General features: G+C 43.6%; 1 protein-coding gene across 1 annotated transcript in view; it reads right to left on the bottom strand.

Moving 5' to 3' along the window:
- The window catches only part of si:ch211-246m6.5 (von Willebrand factor D and EGF domain-containing protein), a 222272-nt gene that overhangs the window by 125085 nt on the left and 76383 nt on the right, over positions 1 to 20804 (bottom strand). The window contains exons 8-9 of the mRNA XM_067987197.1: positions 15494 to 15711; positions 12705 to 12778 (exon numbers count right to left, since the gene is read on the bottom strand). Of these exons, the coding sequence (XP_067843298.1) occupies positions 12705 to 12778; positions 15494 to 15711 (292 nt within the window). The remainder of the gene's footprint in view (positions 1 to 12704; positions 12779 to 15493; positions 15712 to 20804) is intronic.

Below are 20804 nucleotides of genomic sequence, written 5' to 3'. Positions count from 1 at the left end.
CAGTATACAGAATCAGTCGAGCCGCTCTGGACCTAGTTCACAGACAGACTGTACACCGTTCCAATTCCTCCTTCTCCTCCAACCCTTCCAGTTCACTGTGGCATTTTATTGTCTCTTCCCCCTAAATTCAATCTGGCACTCTTTTTTTCCACCTCCTGTTCGAGCTGACACTCTTCTCTCCCTTTAATTGTCACCATCCCTTTAAATTTGACTTACGCAATTTTCCTCTCCCACCACAAGTGTTCGCCCTTGACCCATCTTAGTTTGCATTTGGTAATATGCAAATAAGCTGACAATAGAGAATTGAGTGATCTTTGCATTTGACCTTTAAGGCAAGACTGGCACCAACAGATCTGGACCCAAAAATAGTCCCCCCCCCACCCCTTTGTCCAATCCCCCCCCCCCAGTTTAGACTGGCATTCTTCTCTCGCCCCTCAATTCAACCTGGCATTCCTCTTCTATCCCCTATTCAATTGACACTTTCTCCTTCAGTGTTCTCAATTCAATGTGGTACTCTTTGCCTCCTCCAGTTAAAGCTGGTATTTTTTTCACCCTTTCTCCCATTCAAGCTGGCACCATTCTGCCCACCTACTCCCTTCAGCTGAAGCTGGCATTTTTCACCTTATCCTCGGTTCAAACCGGTACTCTTCACCCTCCCCAGTTCATGCTGGCACACTTCCCTCCCCCAGCTGATGTTGATACTTTCCTTCCTTCTCCACTCCAAACTGCTATTCCCAGCTTCTCCTCTCTTTCCCCCTCCAAACCGGTATTCCCAGCTTCTCTCTTCTGCCCTCCTAAAGCATTACTCTTCATTTATGTCCCCTTCCCACTCCCCTTCACTGCCGTATATTTCCCTCTCCCCTTCATTGCTATCCATTCCACCCTCTCCCCTCAGTCCTACTCCTGAGTCCAGCTGCTCTTATGAATCAAAGTGATTCTGGCCATTGCATTTTGTATGCAGGAATTTCTGTTCTTGAGAATTCCCATCTGCAGTATGCAGCAGCTGGGATCACTTCTATTAGCAGCAGCAGGACTTTGGTATGAACAGGGCAGAGCGGAGAGAAGGGAACGGTCCACGTTGTCATGCAGACTGGTCCTCCAAAATGCTGATTGTTGGCATGTCTGGTTAGCCATCCATTTATTTCCATATCTCTATTTGTAAACTCTTTTCCAAAGACCAGTAATCATCCCTTGTAGACAGCTTTACAGTCCCTCTCTTTCAGTTTCCAGGCAATATGCTTAAGCCTAGCTTTGAGCACCTCTGTCTGCTTCTTCTCTATATCATTACCTCCCAGGTGGATAAAACCTCTGCACCAGCACATCCATCCTCGATAATCACAAATGTGGCCCCTGGTAGACATGTCACTACCACATTAACTCTATCTTTAAAACAAAAGTAACCACATACAAATCACACCACTGAGTCTCCAGCTATCATAACATTCTTTTCCCTCACTAGAACTTTCCCCCTAGTTCCACTAATGTCCCTTCCTTTTCCGAACACGCAATACTTCTCTACTCTTCTTACCTGCCTTACTTCCTTTTCCTTCCAATTCCTCTTTCCTTCATCAGCTCTTTTCTTCACTGTCATTTATGTAACTATCATATGCTAACTTTGTATTTAAGTACAATGCACATATACACATGCAGACATACAACCACTCACACGCATCTCATCAACGATATTTATCCTTTTTCTCTTCAACATTAACCAAATAAATACCAATGACAAATGTCACTGTTTTCTAATATTTCTACACTTTGAACTACATTCATTGTTATCATCGTAAGAATTTGTTCTGTTTCCTTATGCAAGATTTCAGATATAAAAAATATGGTAGAGGATAGCACCTACTATTACTGAAGTGGATAGGCAGCTTAAACCAAGCTGAGAAGGTTGACAGAAATATGTCAAAATAAGTCTACAGAATGAGCACACTTATAAAAATTCCTAGCTGTAGTCAAGTCAGGCCATTACGGGCCATAAAGGAGATCTACTCATGGAGGCAAAGGGGATGGCCGAGGTACTAAATGAGTACTTTGCACCTGTCTTTACCAAGGAAAAAATTGCTGATAGAGTCCCAGTAAAGGAAGATATAGTTGAGATACTGGATGGGCTAAAAATTGATAAAGAAGAGGTACTTGAAAGGCTAGCTGTACTTAAAGTAGATAAGTCACCCGGTCCGAATGGGATACATCCTAGGTTGCTGAGGGAAGTAAGGATGGAAATTGCGGAGGTACTGGCCATGATCTTCCAAACATCCTTAGATATGGGGGTGGCACCAGAGGACTAGAGAAGTGCACATGTTACACCCTTGTTCAAGAAAGGTTGTAAGGATAAACCCAGCAACTACAGGCCAGTCAGTTTAATCTCGGTGATGGGGAAACTTTTAGAAACGATAATCCGGGACAGAATTAAAAGTCACTTGGATGAGTGTGGGTTGATTAAGGAAAGCTAGCACGGATTTGTTAAAGGCAAATCATGTTTAACTAACCTGATAGAGTTTTTTGATGAGGTAACAGAGAGGGTAGATGAAGACAATGCAGTTGATGTGGTGTATATGGACTTTCAAAAGACGTTTGATAAAGTGCCGCACTGTAGGCTTATCATCAAGATTACGGCCCATGGAATAAAGGGGACAGTAGCAACATGGACACAGAATTGGCTAAGGGGCAGGAAACAGACAGTAGTGGTGAACGGTTGTTTTTCGGACTGGAGGGAGATATACAGTGGTGTTCCCCAGGGGTCAATGCTGGGACCACTGCTTTTCTTGAATATATAAATGACTTGGACTTGGGTGCACAGGATACAATTTCAAAATGTGCAGATGGCACAAAACTTGGAAGGGCAGTAAACAACAAGAAGGATACTGATATAGACAGGCTGGCATGGGCGGACACGTGGCAGATTAAATTTAACGCAGAAAAATGCGAAGTGATACATTTCGGTAGGTAGAATGAGGAGAGGCAATAAAAACTAGAGGGCACAACTCTAAAAGGGGTACAGGAACAGAGAGATCTGGGGGTATATGTGCACAAATCGTTGAAGGTGGCAGGGCTGGTTGAGAAAGCGGTTAAAAATGCATATGGGATCTTGGGCTTTATAAATAGAGGCATAGAGTACAAAAGTATGGAAGTCACGATGAATCTTTATAAAATATTGGTTCGGCCACAACTGGAGTACTGTGTCCAGTTCTGGGCACTGCACTTTAGGAAAGATGTATAGGCTTTACAGAGAGTTCAGAAGAGATTTACTAGAATGATTCCAGGGATGAGGGACTGGAAGAACGTGGATAGACTGGAGAAGCCGGGTTTGTTCTCCTTGGAACAGAGAATGTTGCGAGGAATTTGATAGAGGTATTCAAAATCATGAAGGGTCTAGATAGAGTAGATAGAGCGAAACTGTTCCCATTGGCGGAAGGGTCAAGAACCAGAGAACATAGATTTAAGGTGATTGGCAAAAGAACCAAAGGTGACATGAGGAAAAACTTTTTTACACAGCGAGTGGTTAGGATCTGGAATGCACTGCCCGAAGGGGTGGTGGAAGCAGATTCAATCATGGCCTTCAAAAGGGAACTGGATAAGTACTCAAAAGGAAAAAAATTGCAGGGCTACAGGGACAGGGCAGGGGAGTGGGACTAGCTGGATTGCTCTTGCATAGAGCGGCGTGGACTCGATGGGCCAAGTGGCCTCCTTCCGTGCTGTAACCTTTCTATGATTCTAGGCTAATGGCTCAGTTTAAACTGATTTCATGAAAAATGACCAAGAAACTAATTCACTTTACTTCATGTTAAGTTTTTAATTTAAACGACAAGCTCATGGAATAGTAGTGTGTGTGGAACCTACTGATAAGGACACTATCATTATAATCAGTAAGTGTGGGCTGTTTCTCTTGCAGAAGCTTCTAATAGAAACTTGACTTACAACTCACTGCAGAACAAAATGTTCCTCGAACCCATCATTCATATTTTGCAAATCCTGTGGGATGTATGGGAGTTAATTGGTGTCTGACCAACTGGATGCCCATTACCAGGCTTTGATGTTGTGAAATATCAAGATTAGCAACTCCTTCAGGGGAGCTTTGAATCTCAGCTGACGCTTCATAACAGCTGTGACAAATTACAACTTTATCTCAATGCAAATCTAAATATCTGTTATTTTGAAACAATCCAAACCAATTACTAATATGAGCCCTACACCACTATTATACAATGAAACTGAACTTTTAGTGAGGGGAAGGTAAAGTTGTTCATTTGTCCCATTTTGGGGTCAGAGGATTAGATTGGTCAAAATCCAAGATGAATTTAAGATTTTTCAATGTTTCCTTCCCCATTGCGGCTACTGTTTAGGAAGTCTCTAAAACCCAACTAGACAAGTTGCAGCTTTTGATTGGGCTATTGGAATAGCCCAGCCACTTCCAGCGGAAGAGTGCAAACATTCTAATGTGACTCTTGTTCAACTATCAATGGCCAAATCAGGAGCACAGGCTTGGCAGCAGGTGATTGCTATATTCTCTTTCACTACCACAGAATGGTGCATGCTGAGTATAGTGGCATAAAGAATGAAACTAAGTACATATATTTAAAACTTAACTCACTGATATACACAACCATTTTTTGGGTTCCAAGTATACTGATAGAAATACTCCAAATTCACTGCAATAGACTCTCCTGCTGGATCCTGACACCAAAAAATGCTGCTTGTCTTCTTGTTTGGATGTTCCAGGCCCCTGACATATACTTCGTACCCATAAAGCACTGAATTACCACTTGGCTGACTCCAGGCCCTGATAAAGTCATCCACAGCGCCACGGGCCAATATTTCTTAAGGATTCTCAAGCAAAAAACAAAGACTTTTGTTCACAAAATGAGAATGAAAACTTATCAGAGCAAAAGTATGGTCTAATCAGCTGTCGCGTGATCCAAATAAACTGTCTGGGAAAGGACCAGTTTGCTGAACTCATTTAACTTTGCTCAATTCTATACTCCACCAAACATTGAAGTAAAATCCTGTGACAAATTAAATCTGGCCGCCATAAAAATGTTAGCCAGATATCTTAATGCTTTGCAAAAGTATATTCATAGCATTCCTTATTGAAAAAACCATTTTGGGAGCAGACAATTCAAGTTTTAAGGGAGATATGAAGGCCAGATATCACTGGGAATATGTGGAAAACATTTTCCCAGCTGCCAGCCCACATAAATGAGATAAACTACATTTAAGTTGTCAACTGTAAAGAAAAAATAATCCCACACTCACTCATCACATTCGAAGTCTACTGCTGTACCACATATAGCTAATGATGTCAGGCAACAGCACTGCATTCCCGACACAAACTGTGTTTGAAATTAAGTTCTCCTTTTCACACTGCAAGGTGCCAGAGTGACTAATAGCAGTACTGTTACGTCTATAATCAGGAATGACATTATAACCTTCAGTCCGTACTACAGTTTCTTTAGTAGTCTAGTTTACTTTCTTTAAAGAACTGGCATGTTCTCCACAGCATTAAAGTGGGTGAAAAAAATGTGAAAGATTGGTTAGTGCAGTGAGTTTGAACACTATACTTCCTCCCTTGGACCTGGATTTCAATCCACCCCAGACTACTGAAATGAAAGTCACCTCTCACAACTGGCAATAAGGTGAACCTCTATCCATCGCATACAAGGCAAATGGAGTCAGCAGAGACACTAAGGGCAGCAACTCACTGCACCTGGAGTTTCTGCTTTCCCAACCCAGTCATGACCCAGCATTGGACTGGAGGCCAACCTGGATGCCCGACTGGACTTTTTTTTTTAAGAAAGAGCAATTGGCCCATTTAAATAGGATGCTAGGGGAAAGTCAAGGTGCTTCACAGAGGCTCCAGATTCTGGAGGAAGCAAGAGTGCCTGGATAGGACAATGGAGAGGCATTAGAGAGTAGGAATAAACGGATCATTTTCAGATTGGCAGGCTGTAACAAATGGAGTGCAACAAGGATCAATACTTGGGTCTCAGCTATTTGCAATCTATTTAATGACTTAGATTAGGGGGACTGTATCCAAGTTTGCTAACGATACAAAGCTAGGTGGGAAAGTAAGCTGTGAGGAGGACGCAAAAAGGCTGCAAAGGGATATAGAAAGGCTAAGTGAGTGGGCAAGAAGGTGGCAGATGGAGCATAATGAGGGGAAATGTGAGGTTATTCACTTTGGTAGGAAAAATAGAAAAACAGAATATTTTTTAAATGGTGAGAAACTATGAAATGTTGGGTGTTCTGAGGGATTTGGGTGTCCTTGTACACAAAACGCAGAAAGTTAACATGCAGATACAGCAAGCAATTAGAAAAGCAAATGGTATATTGACCTTTATAGCAAGGGGTTTGGATTACAAGAGTAAGGAAGTCTTGCTGCAATTGTACAGGGCTTTGGTGAGACCATACCTGGAGTACTGTGTACAGTTTTGGTCTCCGTACCTAAGGAAGGATATACTTGCATTTGAGGCGGTGCAATGAAGGTTCACTTGATTAATTTCTGGGATGGGAGGGTTGTCCTGTGAGGAGAGATTGAGTGGAATGGGCCTATACTCTCTGGAGTTTAGAAGAATGAGAGGTGATCTCATCGAAACATATAAGATTCTGAGAGGGCTTGACAGGGTTGATGCCAGGAGGCTGTTTCCCCTGGCTGGAGAGTCTAGAACTAGGGGGCATAGTCTCAGGATAAGGGGTGGTATATTTAAGTCTGAGATGAAGAAAAATTTCTTTACTGGGAGGGTTGTGAATCTTTGGAATTCTCTACCCCAGAGGGCTGTGGATGCTCAGTCATTGAGTATATTCAAGACTGAGATCGATAGACTTTTGGATTCTCGGGGAATCAAGGGATATGGGGATCGGGTGGGAAAGTGTAGTTTAGGTCGAAGATCAGCCATGATCTTATTGAATGGCTCAGCAGACTCAAGGGGCCTACTCCTATTTCTTATGTTCTTAACAACACTTTTAGGAGTCAGGACTCACAACACAAGGCAAGTATAAAGGCTGTACTGGAAATTCCGTAAGCACAACTGGTGTAGGATCATAGCTAGAGCATCTGTACCAATGGCTTCCTTCGCACTCCAACTCCATCACCTTGAGAATCCCCAGAGCTCCTTCCTTGACCCCCCTCCTCTTCCTCACCTACATGTTGTCCCTTGGCAACAATACCGCAGACTTGTGCTCAGCTTCCACATATATGTCAATGACAACCCAGTTCTACATCTCCATCACTTTTCTCAAACCCTCCACTGCCTCTATGCTGTCAGATACTTGCAGCTAATCCAATACTGGATGTTGGACAATTTTCTCCAGCTAAACATAGGGGAGACTGAAGCCATTGTCTCCAGCTGCTGCAGCAACTTCATCCCCATCCCCGACCACTATCTTGGGTTGATCCAGACTGTTCCCAACCTTGGAGGTTCGAACTGACCCCAAGTTGAGCTTCTGACCCCATTATCCTCTCTATCACAAAGATCGCCTGCTTCCACTTCTGTAACATTGCCCACCTTCTCTGCCGCTGAAACCCTCATTCATGCCTTTATCACCTCCAGACTCGACTATTCCAATGCTCTCCTGCCTGGCATCCCATCCTCCACCCTCCGTAAACCTCAGCTCAAACAAAACTCATACCCTGTACTGCACAAAGTCCCGCTCACCCATTAGCACTGTCCTCGGTGACCCACATTGGCTCCCAGCACCTCAAATTTAAAACTGTCATCCTTGTGTTTAAATCTCTTCCATGGCTTCACTGCTCCCTGTCTTTGTAACCTCCTCCAATGCTACATTAACCCCGCCCCCCCCACCACCACCACCACTACAACTGAACTCTGTTTCTATGACTCTGGTCTCACATGCATTCTTCCCTTCCCATAGTCCACAATTGATGACCGTGCTTCCAGCTGCCTAGATCCCCCAAGCTCCAGAATTGCCTCTCTAATCCCCTGCACTTCTCTATCTGTCTCTCCTCTTTTAATATCTAACTTAAAGCATTGACCAAGCTTTTGGTCACTCCTCCTAATATTTCCTTCTTTGGCTCGGCATCCATTTTTTTCCCTTACATCTCTAAGAAGTGCATTGGGATGTTGCTGTTGTTGTAAAATAAAAGTATCAAAACCACTGCAGTATGGGTGTCTTTCTGAGTTGTAGTTTCTTTGAATCGTATAAATTTACGGCACAGGAGGCCATCCAACCCATCGTGTCTGTGCCGGCCGAAAGAGCGATCCAGCCTAATCCCACTTTGCAGCCCATTGGCTTTTACTTTTTTGACCAGTCTGCCATGTGGGACCTTGTCAAGAGCCTTGCTAAAATCCACATAGACTACATCAAACACGCTACCCTCATCGACCCTCCATGTTACCGCCTCAAAAAATTCAATCAAGTTAGTCAAACATGACCTTCCCTTAACAAATCCATGCTGAGTGTCCTTGATTAATCCGTGTCTTTCCTAAATGATGATTAATACTGTCCTCAGAATTGTTCCCAATAATTTGCCCACTACCCGAGGTGAGGCTGACTGCCCTATAATTACTCGGTCTATCCCTTTCTCCCCTTTTAGCAATGGTTAGCAGTCCTCCAGTCCTCTGACACCACGCCTATAGCCAGAGAGGATTGGAAAATGATGGTCAGAGCCTTCGCTATTTCCTCCCTTGCTTCTCTTAACAGCCTGGGATACATTTCATCTGGGCCCGGCGATTTATCTACTTTCATAGATGCTAATCCCCTTAATATTTCCTCCCTCATTATGTTTATCCCATCCAATATTTCACACTCCTCCTCCTTAACTACAACGTCTGCATGGTCCCCCTCTTTTGTGAAGACAGACACAAAGTATTCATTAAGAAACATACCCACGTCTTCTGCCTCCACACACAGGTTACCTTTTTGGAGTCTAATACGCCCTCCGCTTTCCTTAGTTATCCACTTGCTCTTTATGTATTTATAAAACATCTTTGGGTTTTCCTTAATTTTACTTGCCAATATTTTTTCATGCCCTCTCTTCGCTTTCCTAATTTCCTTTTCAATTTCACCCCTGCACTTTCTATAGTCCTCTAGCCTTTCTGTAGTAATGAGCTCTCGGTATCTAAAAAGCTTCCCTTTTTTGCCTCATCCTACCCTGTATGCTCCTTTACACACAGGGGGCTCTAGATTTAGGAGTCCCACTCTTTTTCTTTGTGGGAACATATTTGCTCTGAACCCTCACTATCTCCTCCTTGAATGCCTCCCACTGCTCTGACAATGATTACCTTCATGTAATTGTTTGCAGTCCACTTTTGCTAAATCACATCTCAGCTTAGTTTATGACAAGGACTTTATCTTGTATCATAAACGTGTGGATATGCTGAATTAATTTTGATTAGAGTTCAGATGGTGACTTCTGATCAACAGATCAAAAGGGATTCATTTTTTTGATCTGAATGTGCAAAGGGTCCCATATTTATTAATCAGATTGACGGCTGCATCAATATACATAGCAGACATATCCTGTGACGTGAACAAAAGGTTGTTTATCTACTGTGAATGTTTTGTTCCACTCAGTTGACAGCTGTACTTTTAGTATTTGCTGAGCTGTCTCTTTTTAAATTATAAATAAATATTTTAGTTGCTGTAGTCTGCAAGACCTGATCTGAATTTTACATACTCCATTCAGAAGTAAGTCTTGTAATGTGGCATAACAATAGGTCAAATCTTGCTGGAGCAGGACGTGCGCCGTTAGAATTTCTCCCTCACCCTTCAGCTCGAAATTTTTTTGCGCCGTTACTTGCCAGAAATGTGAGCTGATAATGGCACAGCGAGGGCAACAGGGCATCTAGGACCCTTAGTGAATGACAGGACCAATGTAAGGAATCTTACAACACCAGGTTATAGTCCAACAAATTTATTTTAAAATCACAAGCTTTCGGAGATTATCCCCTTCGTCAGGTGAATGAGTGAAAAGGTTCTCAAATCGCATATCTTATACTAGGCTGGGACAGCATCACACCAATCAAAAGGTGTCGTTGTTATTCAAACAGGCCAGTCACGGAGAACAGCACATCCCAGTACACTGGATATACATTGTGTCAATTACACAGACAGACAGAAAGAAACCCAAATGGCAGAGAGAGAGAGAGAGAGAGGGAATATTAAAAACATATAAAAAACATAATTTTTTTTCCCCTTTTTGCTGGTGGGGTTACGTGTAGCGTGACATGAACCCAAGATCCCGGTTGAGGCCGTCCTCATGGGTGCGGAACTTGGCTATCAACTTCTGCTCGACGATTTTGCGTTGTCGTGTGTCTCGAAGGCCGCCTTGGAGAAAGCTTACCCGAAGATCGGTGGCTGAATGTCCTTGACTGCTAAAGTGTTCCCCGACTGGGAGGGAACCCTCCTGTCTGGCGATTGTTGCGCGGTGTCCGTTCATCCGTTGTCGCAGTGTCTGCATGGTCTCGCCAATGTACCATGCTCCGGGGCATCCTTTCCTGCAACGTATGAGGTAGACAATGTTGGCCGAGTCACAGGAGTATGAACCATGTACCTGGTGGGTGGTGTCCTCTCGTGTGATGGTGGTATCTGTGTCGATGATCTGGCATGTCTTGCAGAGGTTGCCGTGGCAGGGTTGTGTGGTGTCGTGGACGCTGTTCTCCTGAAAACTGGGTAACTTGCTGCGAACGATGGTCTGTTTGAGGTTGGGTGGCTGTTTAAAGGCGAGTAGTGGAGGCGTGGGGATGGCCTTAGCGAGGTGTTCGTCGTCATCGATGACATGTTGAAGGCTGCGGAGAACATGGTGTAGTTTCTCCGCTCCGGGGAAGTACTGGACGACGAAGGGTACTCTGTTGGTTGCGTCCCGTGTTTGTCTTCTGAGGAGGTCTATGCGATTCTTCGCTGTGGCCCGTCGGAACTGTCGATCGACAAGTCGAGCGTCATATCCCGTTCTTACGAGGGCGTCTTTCAGCGTCTGTAGGTGTCCATTGCGTTCCTCCTCGTCTGAGCAGATCCTGTGTATTCGTAGGGCTTGTCCATAGGGGATGGCATCTTTGACGTGGTTAGGGTGGAAGCTGGAAAAGTGGAGCATTGTGAGATTGTCCGTGGGCTTGCGGTAGAGTGAGGTGCTGAGGTGCCCGTCTTTGATGGAGATTCGTGTGTCCAAGAAAGAAACTGATTCTGAGGAGTAGTCCGTGGTGAGTTTGATGGTGGGATGGAACTTGTTGATGTTATCGTGTAGTCTCTTCAGTGATTCTTCGCCGTGGGTCCATAGGAAGAAAATGTCGTCGATGTATCTGGTGTATAGCGTTGGTTGGAGGTTCTGTGCAGTGAAGAAGCGTAAGCGTTCTCCAAGGCGGCCTTCGAGACACACGACAACGCAAAATCGTCGAGCAGAAGTTGATAGCCAGGTTCCGCACCCATGAGGACGGCCTCAACCGGGATCTTGGGTTCATGTCACGCTACACGTAAAAGGGGGAAAAAAATTATGTTTTTTATATGTTTTTAATATTCCCTCTCTCTCTGCCATTTGGGTTTCTTTCTGTCTGTCTGTGTAATTGACACAATGTATATCCAGTGTACTGGGACGTGCTGTTCTCCGTGACTGGCCTGTTTGAATAACGACGACACATTTTGATTGGTGTGATGCTGTCCCAGCCTAGTATAAGATATGCGATTTGAGAACCTTTTCACTCATTCACCTGACGAAGGGGATAATCTCCGAAAGCTTGTGATTTTAAAATAAATTTGTTGGACTATAACCTGGTGTTGTAAGATTCCTTACATTGGTCCACCCCAGTCCATCACCGGCATCTCCACATAATGACAGGACCAACAGTGTATCTCCTTAACCAATGAGATTTAAGGATTGAGAAAGAACCAGAGGAACAAGGAAGAAGGAGGGTCAAAACAGGGACAGAAAGGGAAATAAAGAGAGGGAAAGAAAGATTGGATTAAGAGACAGAGAAAAAGACAGAAGGGAAAAGTAAGAAAAAATTAAAAATTTGAAATTTTTTAAATGTCTAACAACAATTTACTACATGCAGGAATGAGACTCAACTCTTTGATTTGTTCCCTTTCTGGACCAGAGCAACATGATAATTGCATTAACAATTATCATGTTGTTAAAAGGGTATGTGCACTATAAGCCCTAACTTTCTGCAGCGAATTTAATGGGCAATTAATGTGCAAACCTAGCACGATTTTAAAAATAACAGGGAGGCTAAGGGCGAGATGGCGTTTGTGCAAAGCAATGGGGGAGCGGAGTAAATAGACCAGCAAGTACTAGAGATTGGCAATTCATAGCATATCTCTTCATCCCCTGAACTTGCTGGCCGATTTGCACATTAATAACAGCGTGCATCGTTAACATGCGGTTATTTTTCCAGGAAGATTTGGCCCGTTATGTTGAATCCAATAAAATGATCATTGCAAGTAGGGTAATCATTAATTCTGCAAAGGCAGAGTGCAGAAAAGGTACAGATTCTGGTTGGAGGGGTCAAGGTCCACTTATGAAAACTGCGATTAAATCACTGACAGAACATATTTACATAAAACCCCCAAATTGTTGTGCCATGTATCTAACCTTCATTGGCAGAAAACACCTAACGTAGCAGTGCCAGTTACTCACACCAGATGACAAAAGGGAGAAAAAAGTTCCATTCGTAGCAATGTCCTCCAAACCTTGGTGAGCACAGAATTCATCACAAAAAATGACAATTTTGATATTGTTACAAACTGACCTTCCATCAAAAGTAATGATATGAGGATCAGTGAAAGAATAGCAGCTTCCTGTTGGGATGTCTTGCACAGTCACCTGAATGAAGAAAAATAAATAAGGAGAGGAGAAATAATAGGACACAGTATATTATAATAAGCATCTATTAACATTTCCCACAAATCTAAATTTACTAATGATGCACACAAGTGAACTGCCAACTATATCATATTACAAGCTCAATGGGACCTGCGACTAAATTGTTATTCAGTGAGAGATCAACCGAGTGAGACATTGACAGAGTGAGGTTTTTTACCGAGTGAAGATAAGGAAATAAGTTTGACCTGAACAGATGTTCAGTGCAGAGGCAGAGGGCCTAAATCTGTAAGACCAGTCAAGAAAGTGAGTATCAGTTCCAATTAATTAAGTCTAGAGTAGCATAGAAGTTAGGAGTACAGTAATGGCAGAAACAGGAACTAGGCTACTAATATAGGTAGTATGCATGATGTGGGATGTTTGAACCCACAAAATATCCAGGAGGAGTACATATGCAGGAAATGTCAGAGAGTTGTGTCGCTTACACAGAGGACTGCTGAGCTTGATGAACATCTTTACACTCTGCAACATACATGGGGAAGAAACATTTCTTGACAACATGTTCCAGAAGATGGTATCCCCACAGATAGAGAGAAATAATGAAGCAAAGGAAGGGGGGAGGGTAACAGTGTGGAAACATTTTAGGGAGAATGGATAGATTTGAGGAAGTGGCCAATTGAGAAGTGTTAATTTTGGGGTGAGGCAGATGAACTAGTCTTTTCTGATCCTGTATTTTCCTGGTTCCTAAACGTTATTATTTTTAAGACGTTACATAGTAAAATCATGCAATGACTGTATAATGAATGAATCAAGTCACAAACCGCCATGGATTTATAACATTTCTGATTCTGATAAATCTTCCCTTAAATGGAGGAAATCTTTCACCAGTGTTTCAAGAACCGATTTACAATTTTGTTACACTGAGCACACAGAGGAAATCTTCATTCATGGAGTTTCAAAGTTTGAAAGGTGGTTAGCAATACTGTCAAAGGCCTTCGACAGTCTGTTTGTCAGTAACCAAAGTCTCCTTTATAGAGTAGTCTGTGTGACTCACTACGGTATTAAAACATATTCTGATTTTTTAATACAGTAAAATAGGATCTGGACCTAATATTGTTATGCTAATTAATTGAGATAATTTCCCAATGTAAGTAAATACTAGTACAGTGAAGCCTACTTGAATGCATATAGTATAGTTAAATGGGCATTTTTTCATAATTTCAATCCTTTTGCCAGCTACACAACGTCAATATTTTGGTTGAATACAGACTGGTTCAAAGCATATCGTGTTTTAAATTTACATTGGCCACGCAATTAAGTACACAGATTCTACCTGTATTAGCTTATTGTTCCATGCAGATAAATTATTTCACAGCTGCTCAGGAAAATAGTCACCACTTAACACTTAGGAATCTCACTTCTGTTGTTTCTTTAACAAACTGTTTAAAAAGCTTCCATAATACACGTCTCTGCTTCCAACTCTAGCACTGCGTCTGCTTAAGATGAGAGTTCAAAATGTTCCTGTTTAAAATGTTTCATGCACCGGTGAGCAGAACAAGCACGGTTAAACAGCAGCTGCTTACATTCAACAAAACATATTCCGCTCAGCGGCACTTTAAATATTTAGAACTTTAATTTTAAACAGGAGCATTATGAACTCTGGGGAATTAAACACTGTTTAGAATTCGAGTTCAAAATGCACTCCCTGAAATGGCACCCATTGATTTGAATGGCAGATCAGTCAAAGACACAACCTGATTTAGTGCCCATTTTTAGTTGCTAAAAATGAAGTATAATTAAGCAGGCTTCATTACTGTTGTGAATTAAAAATTGGCAAATAGAACCATGGATCAGCTATGGGAAATATTTAAACATGAAATAGAAAGGATTGATTACAGTAAGGAGAAAAGGAGTCTATCAAAGGCTATGGTCCCATGAATGAATAGGGTGATCAGATCAATTTGTAACTAATAAAAGCATTTAGTGTTTATGGGACAGAAAATTAAAAAAATGAAAACTAGGACAAATACAAAGAATATATAAGTAAGTTACAAAAAGGGGTCACAGTCTCAGGATATGGGGTAGGACATTTAGGACTGTGATGAGGAGAAATGTCTTCACTCAGAGGGTGGTGAACCTGTGGAATTCTCTACCACAGACGGCTGTGGAGGCCAAGTCACTGAATATATTTAAGAAGGAGCTTGATAGATTTCTAGACACAAAAGGCATCATGGGGTATGGGGAGAGAACGGGAATATGGTATTGAGATAGAGGATCAGCCATGATCATATTGAATAGTGGAGCAGGCTCGAAGGGCCGAATGGCCTACTCCTGCTCCTATTTTCTATGTTTCTATGAAATTAAAGCATATGGGGAGTGAACTGAATCGTTGGATTAGACCAGATAGCTCATGTGGAGAAAAACAACGGCGTAGGCCTAATGGGCCAAATGGTCTGTTTCTGTGTGTAACATTCTCTGATTCTAAGTGATGGGGGTTAATAAATTACTGGGATAACAAATTGTTTCAGTAGTCAATAACATAAAGCTTCTCAGTTGGTTTAAATGTAAATATGAGAGGTACTTCACTTAATGTATTTCAATAGTAATACCTGATTTACAATTTCATAGGTTGATATCGGATGACTATGTTCATGGCTTTTGAGATTAAAATTCAAAATGATTTGTTGAAGCTATTAAGAAGTTCTCTTTGATACTGACCTTCATATCCTTCGGAGAGTAACCCCGCCACAGGAAATCGTTTGATTTAATAGGCTCAATCCTAATATTGCTGATGCGATTTCCATCTCGGGCAAAGTCTGTTACAGCCATCACAGACAGAGTGCTTCTTGCACAGCTGCCACCCATACAAGGCATCTGTACTAAGTCCACCTGGCATGAGGAGAGTGCTACGTTTAGGATTGTGGAACCCAGACTGTCTGAAAACACAACAGCAAATGGAATTTTTTTAAAGATATTGAACAGGTATGAGTTTGTTTTCACGGAGAGAGGGTAGACATGCAACATGCATTGAACATTTAATCCAAGTAATTTCAACATATGAAGCAGGATCTGGCAAAAGCTTATTCTGCAATTTTCTCTCATTATTTTTCCAAAATTTTCTCTTACGAAAACATCAAAATTGAATTTAGTGAAGTAATGGCGATATCTTTGTTTCTGGTAACTGCTCCTTCTTCTCTTCTTATACATACAGATGTTGGCTGAACGTAATAACATACATCTAACCAGCCACTAACGATAATGGCCAATGTTTAGCTCTGAGAAGGGAGGGATTACTAATGCAGCAACTGTCCCTGAAATCCAATATTAGGTTTCATTCCTGCTGTGATCTCTATAAGATACATCATTTCAACTCTAGATAGAGTAGGAGTAGCACAAGCACATTTTTTGACATTTTAAAGAAAACCTCTAAAAGGAAAACTATTTCTGGAATCATAGAAAGCAGAAACAGGCCATTTGGCCCATCAAATCTGTGCTGGTTTTTCCACCATGAGCCGCTTAGTCTAATCCCAATCTCCTGTTTGCTCTGCATAGCCTTTAATATTCCCCTTTAGCATGCAAATTAGTTCCCTTGTAAAAGTACTTATTGACTCTGCTTCAACAACTGTTTGTGGCAGCAAATTCCATTCTAACAATCTTCAGTGTAAGACAATTTGTTTCTAATCTCCCCTTTAATTCTTTTTGGATTATCTTAAAATTTTGTGCTCTCTCATTACCATCTCACTGATCAATGGATCTAATCTACCACTACTTATCAATCACAACCCTTTATAACATTGCACACTATAACAGTTTTCCTATCTATACATTTGTCCCGACTTTTATTACCTGCCCTATAAGTATTACTTAATTTTTTAGTTGAAAATTTGATCGAATCTCCCTATTTATCCATGGAATCTTAGTCTTTGAAAAACTCCCTTTTTAAAATACTGAAGTGCCTGATTTCTATCCTTTCCAAGTCTTGTTTAAATATTTCTGATTTACAGTTCTATTTGCCAATTTTTCATTCCGTGTTATCTTACTTGTCCTTGACTTTCTTCTTTCTTTTCTATTGTTACAGAGAATCTAATTATGTTGCTGACAATATTGCCCAAATGTTCCCCTACTTTTAGGTTGCCTTTGTGCTCCATTTCATTATCTAGAACCAGATGGACTTGTCCTTCCTTGTTGGAGGAACAACACGGTGACTGAGAAAACAGTCCTTAACGTGCTGCAAAAACGTCCTTCTTTTACAAGAAACAAGAAACATTTCCCCTCTCACATTCTCTTTTTGAATAATTAAAAATTCATACAATTATACATGTCTCTCTAATTTGTGCAATTGCTGTGTGCAAGTTGGCTGCCCTGTTTCTTACATTACAATAGTGACTACACTTCAAAAGTACCCCATTAGCTGTAAAGCACTTTGGAAAGTCCTGAGATCATGAAAGGTGCTATATAAATCCAAGTGATTTCTTTCTTTCTCTAACTTTCGTTGGTGTCCAGGGACTCAATTTTAAAATGGAACTGCGGGTGCTTTGGGGGCTGGCAAAAAAAAAGAAAAAATCGCGATTTCCAGGAGCTGGCAGAAATCCCGGCTCCAATACGCCTAAGAACGCGCACAACCCAGAGTCACCTGGATGTGCGTGCCATTCCCGAATCCGGAAGTCCCGCCAGTAATTAAAGCCAGCGGACGATATTTAAACAAGCAATTCAAGTACTTGAGATGTACATGAATCTAATTAAGAATGAAGACAAGCGATTTCAACGCTGCCTCGGCGTGTTTCCCGTGCTGTGTGAAACACGTCATGGTAAACGAGTCGTGTTTCGGCCGGCAGCTACTTGGACATTTAAATGCCTGTTTGACAGATGGGGATAAAAGATCAGTTATTGCAGCAGGGCACTCAGTTCTCTCAGACAAACTTTTGGCTGGGAGATCTTTGTGTTTAGACTGAAAATGCTTGGTTTCCATTCTTGGTTTCTATTCTGTTTACACATATTTACCAACGTTTTGGACCCCCTCAAACTGACACCATCAGGATGGGGGGAGCATGATGGCTGCATTCACCACTACATCCGAGGACGAGCAATATCACCATCCTCGCCAGGCACGGCATGCACTTCCGCCACTTGCAGCTCCACAACACAGTGCTGCGTCACAGGCACCTGCACAAGAGCACAGAGGGGAACAACAGAGGGAGTGACGTCGCAGGTGCCACCACCCTCATCATAGGGTCTGCAGACCAAGGCTCAGCTTCCTGGACCGCTGAGAAGCAGTGCATACGGAGGCTGAGAGTGAGTCGCCAGGTGGTCGCAGACATCTGCAGCCTCCTTCATGCAGAGCTGCGCCCGGATGGGCCTGGCGGCATCTCATTACCCGTCGCAGTTAGTGACCACTGCCCTCAACATCTTCACTCCGGATCATTCCAAGGTGCCACCGGTGACATCGCCGGGGTCTCTCAGTTGTCTGCACACAAGTGCATAAGGCAGGTCACCGATGGGCTGTTCCGCAGGGCCTCGCAATACGTCAACTTCCCTATGGACGACCTCAGCCAGGCGGAGAGGACAGTGGGATTCCACTCTGACTGACTTCCCAAATGTACAGGGTGCAATCGATTGCACGCATATAGCAATCCGAGCACCTCCACACAAGCCAGGACTGTTTTTCAACAGAAAGGGTTACCACTCCATCAACACTCAGCTCATTTGTGACCTCTGCAAAAGATTTCTTCATGTGTGCGCCAGATTCCCTGGCAGCTGCAACGATTCGTTCATTCTGAGGGAATCCAACATCCTGGGCCTCCTCCACGCACCGAACACTCTTAAGGGCTGGCTCCTCGGGGACAAGGGATACCCACCCTGCACACGCGGATCATGACACTTCCGAGGAACCCCATCAGCGAGCAACAGCGTCGATACAACGACAGCCACATCGCCACCAGGTCTATAATTGAACATGTGATAGGGCTGCTGAAGATGTGATTTCGGTGCCTCGATCATTCTGGGGGAACGCCTCAATACGCACCAGCGAGAGTGAGTCACATTATAGTGTTGTGTCCTGCACAACGTGGCGCAACAGAGAGGGGTACCGGTTGAGGAGGCCCCACGCCCTCATTCACCATCCACATCTGCCATCCACATTAAGGAGGAGCAGGAGAAGGAGGAGGAACGGCTCGCTTGGTTGCTCGTGAGGCCAGGGAGTCACTCATATGTGAACGGTTCTCATAAGCTCAGAAAGCGAGAAGAGTCCAGTCCTCACACCACCTGGAAAGACCAGTGCCAACACCACCCCCTGTCCCCCCAACCCTGCATAAAACAGTCCTGCAACGACACATGCACTCACTGTAAAGACACCCACTGGGTGGCATCAAGTGTCACCTTTCATGATGAAGCACATGAAAGGGCACTATCACAAAAGCCAGTCAAGAATGGGCAAGACATGGCAGTAGTGGAGAGAATAACATTTAATGTGACTTTAACAAAAACTAAATGAAAAACATGACAGTCTTTCAGACACCCTCGTGCATACCCTTCGTGATCATAAATCCTTAGCCGTTCCCTTCCTATCGCTTCCACGTGGTGCATCCCCTGTGGCTGCAGCAGAGGCAGTGGCAGGTTGCTCATGTCCATGGCCGGACTGCTTAGATACTTTCGGTCTAGATCCTCTGGGTTTTGGAGCCAGTGAGGGCCCCTCCAAACACTGCTCCACCTGCACACTTAGCCACCTAGAGAGGAGGCAGCATTGTGTGTATTGGTTGAGAGGGAGGCAACGGGTGAGACGTGGGAGCACTTTGAGTGGCGTCCCCATTTCCATGTCCCCTTTCGTCATCGTCCCTCTCCTGGACCAGGCCCACATCACTCCTACCACCCTGCTGGAGAACAGTTTGGAGGACATGTGTGGTGCCTTGGAAGCCCAGTTGTAAAGTTTTTGTCTGCCTGTTTAAGGCCGTTGTCAGGGCCTGAATGGACTCATTTGTGAGCCGTGCTTGAAGCTCAATGGAGGCTAGCCGTCTCTCCATCGCAGACATTTCCGCAGTTACCTGCGACACTATCTCAGAGATGCCCTCCCGTTCCTGTGCCACTATTCCACTAATGCAGGAGTTGGACTCCTCCATCCTCTGGGCTAATGTGGAGAGGTTGTGTGGCACCCGTTCCAGTACCTTGCAAATGTGCTGCTGTCCCTCGATCATTCTCCTTTTAAAGGATGGCCCCCGGGGTTCAGCATTTGCATCCAGCTGAGCAGAGCCTGGAGAGGAGTGCGCACACCGACGTGGACTCTCCACAGCTGCCCCTGCCACCAGTGTCTGCTCGTGCTCACTTGTGTGTGGTGACTCACCTGGTGTCAACCCAACTAACTGACTACTAGGACCCACCGAGGTGTGAGTATCTGCGCTGATGGATGGCTCACTAAGATGTGATGGTGCACCCTCAGAGACCGGGAGCTCCTCTGAGGAATCGCCCTCTCCCATCGCTGCGGTCGCTGAAGGGCCAATAAGAGAACAGAAGGCAATATTAAGCATCATCACAGATGTGTCATGTTGCGATGAGCATATTGAGGTGTTCAACATGCCAAGTATTGTTAACATCAATTCATGTTATGTGTGATGAATGTTAAAGTTACATCACCAGACATTTGTGGGGTCCAGTCTCGACGTCCGACGGACAGCCACTCGAGGGTGTGGCTGATCTCCAGTGCCTCCTCCTCCGCGTCTGAGAGGACCACCATATGTTGTGGCCCCCCCCCAAAGTCCTCGCCCTCTCGCATGCATTTTGCACTCTCTTCTCGAATGGGAGAAAATACAGACGTTTGAGTGAGTGATGGTGAAGTGGCCAACCAATGAACGCATTGCTTTGGGTGAGGCTGGCCATGGAAGAGGTGCATCAGAGGGTGAGTATGAGACAGAGACATCAAATTGGATCAGGATTGAGGTGAGTGGTAGTGGTGGGGTCATAACTGGGGAGTGCATAGGAAGTGCAGGTATGCTCAGGATGAGCATTAAGTGGGAGTGAGGAGTGATGTGATGGAGTAGTC

The sequence above is a fragment of the Heptranchias perlo genome, chromosome 7 (assembly GCF_035084215.1).
Source record: "Heptranchias perlo isolate sHepPer1 chromosome 7, sHepPer1.hap1, whole genome shotgun sequence".
Taxonomy (NCBI): domain Eukaryota; kingdom Metazoa; phylum Chordata; class Chondrichthyes; order Hexanchiformes; family Hexanchidae; genus Heptranchias; species Heptranchias perlo.
Note: the sequence above shows the minus strand (reverse complement) of the source record. Positions and strands in the feature narration are given on the sequence as shown.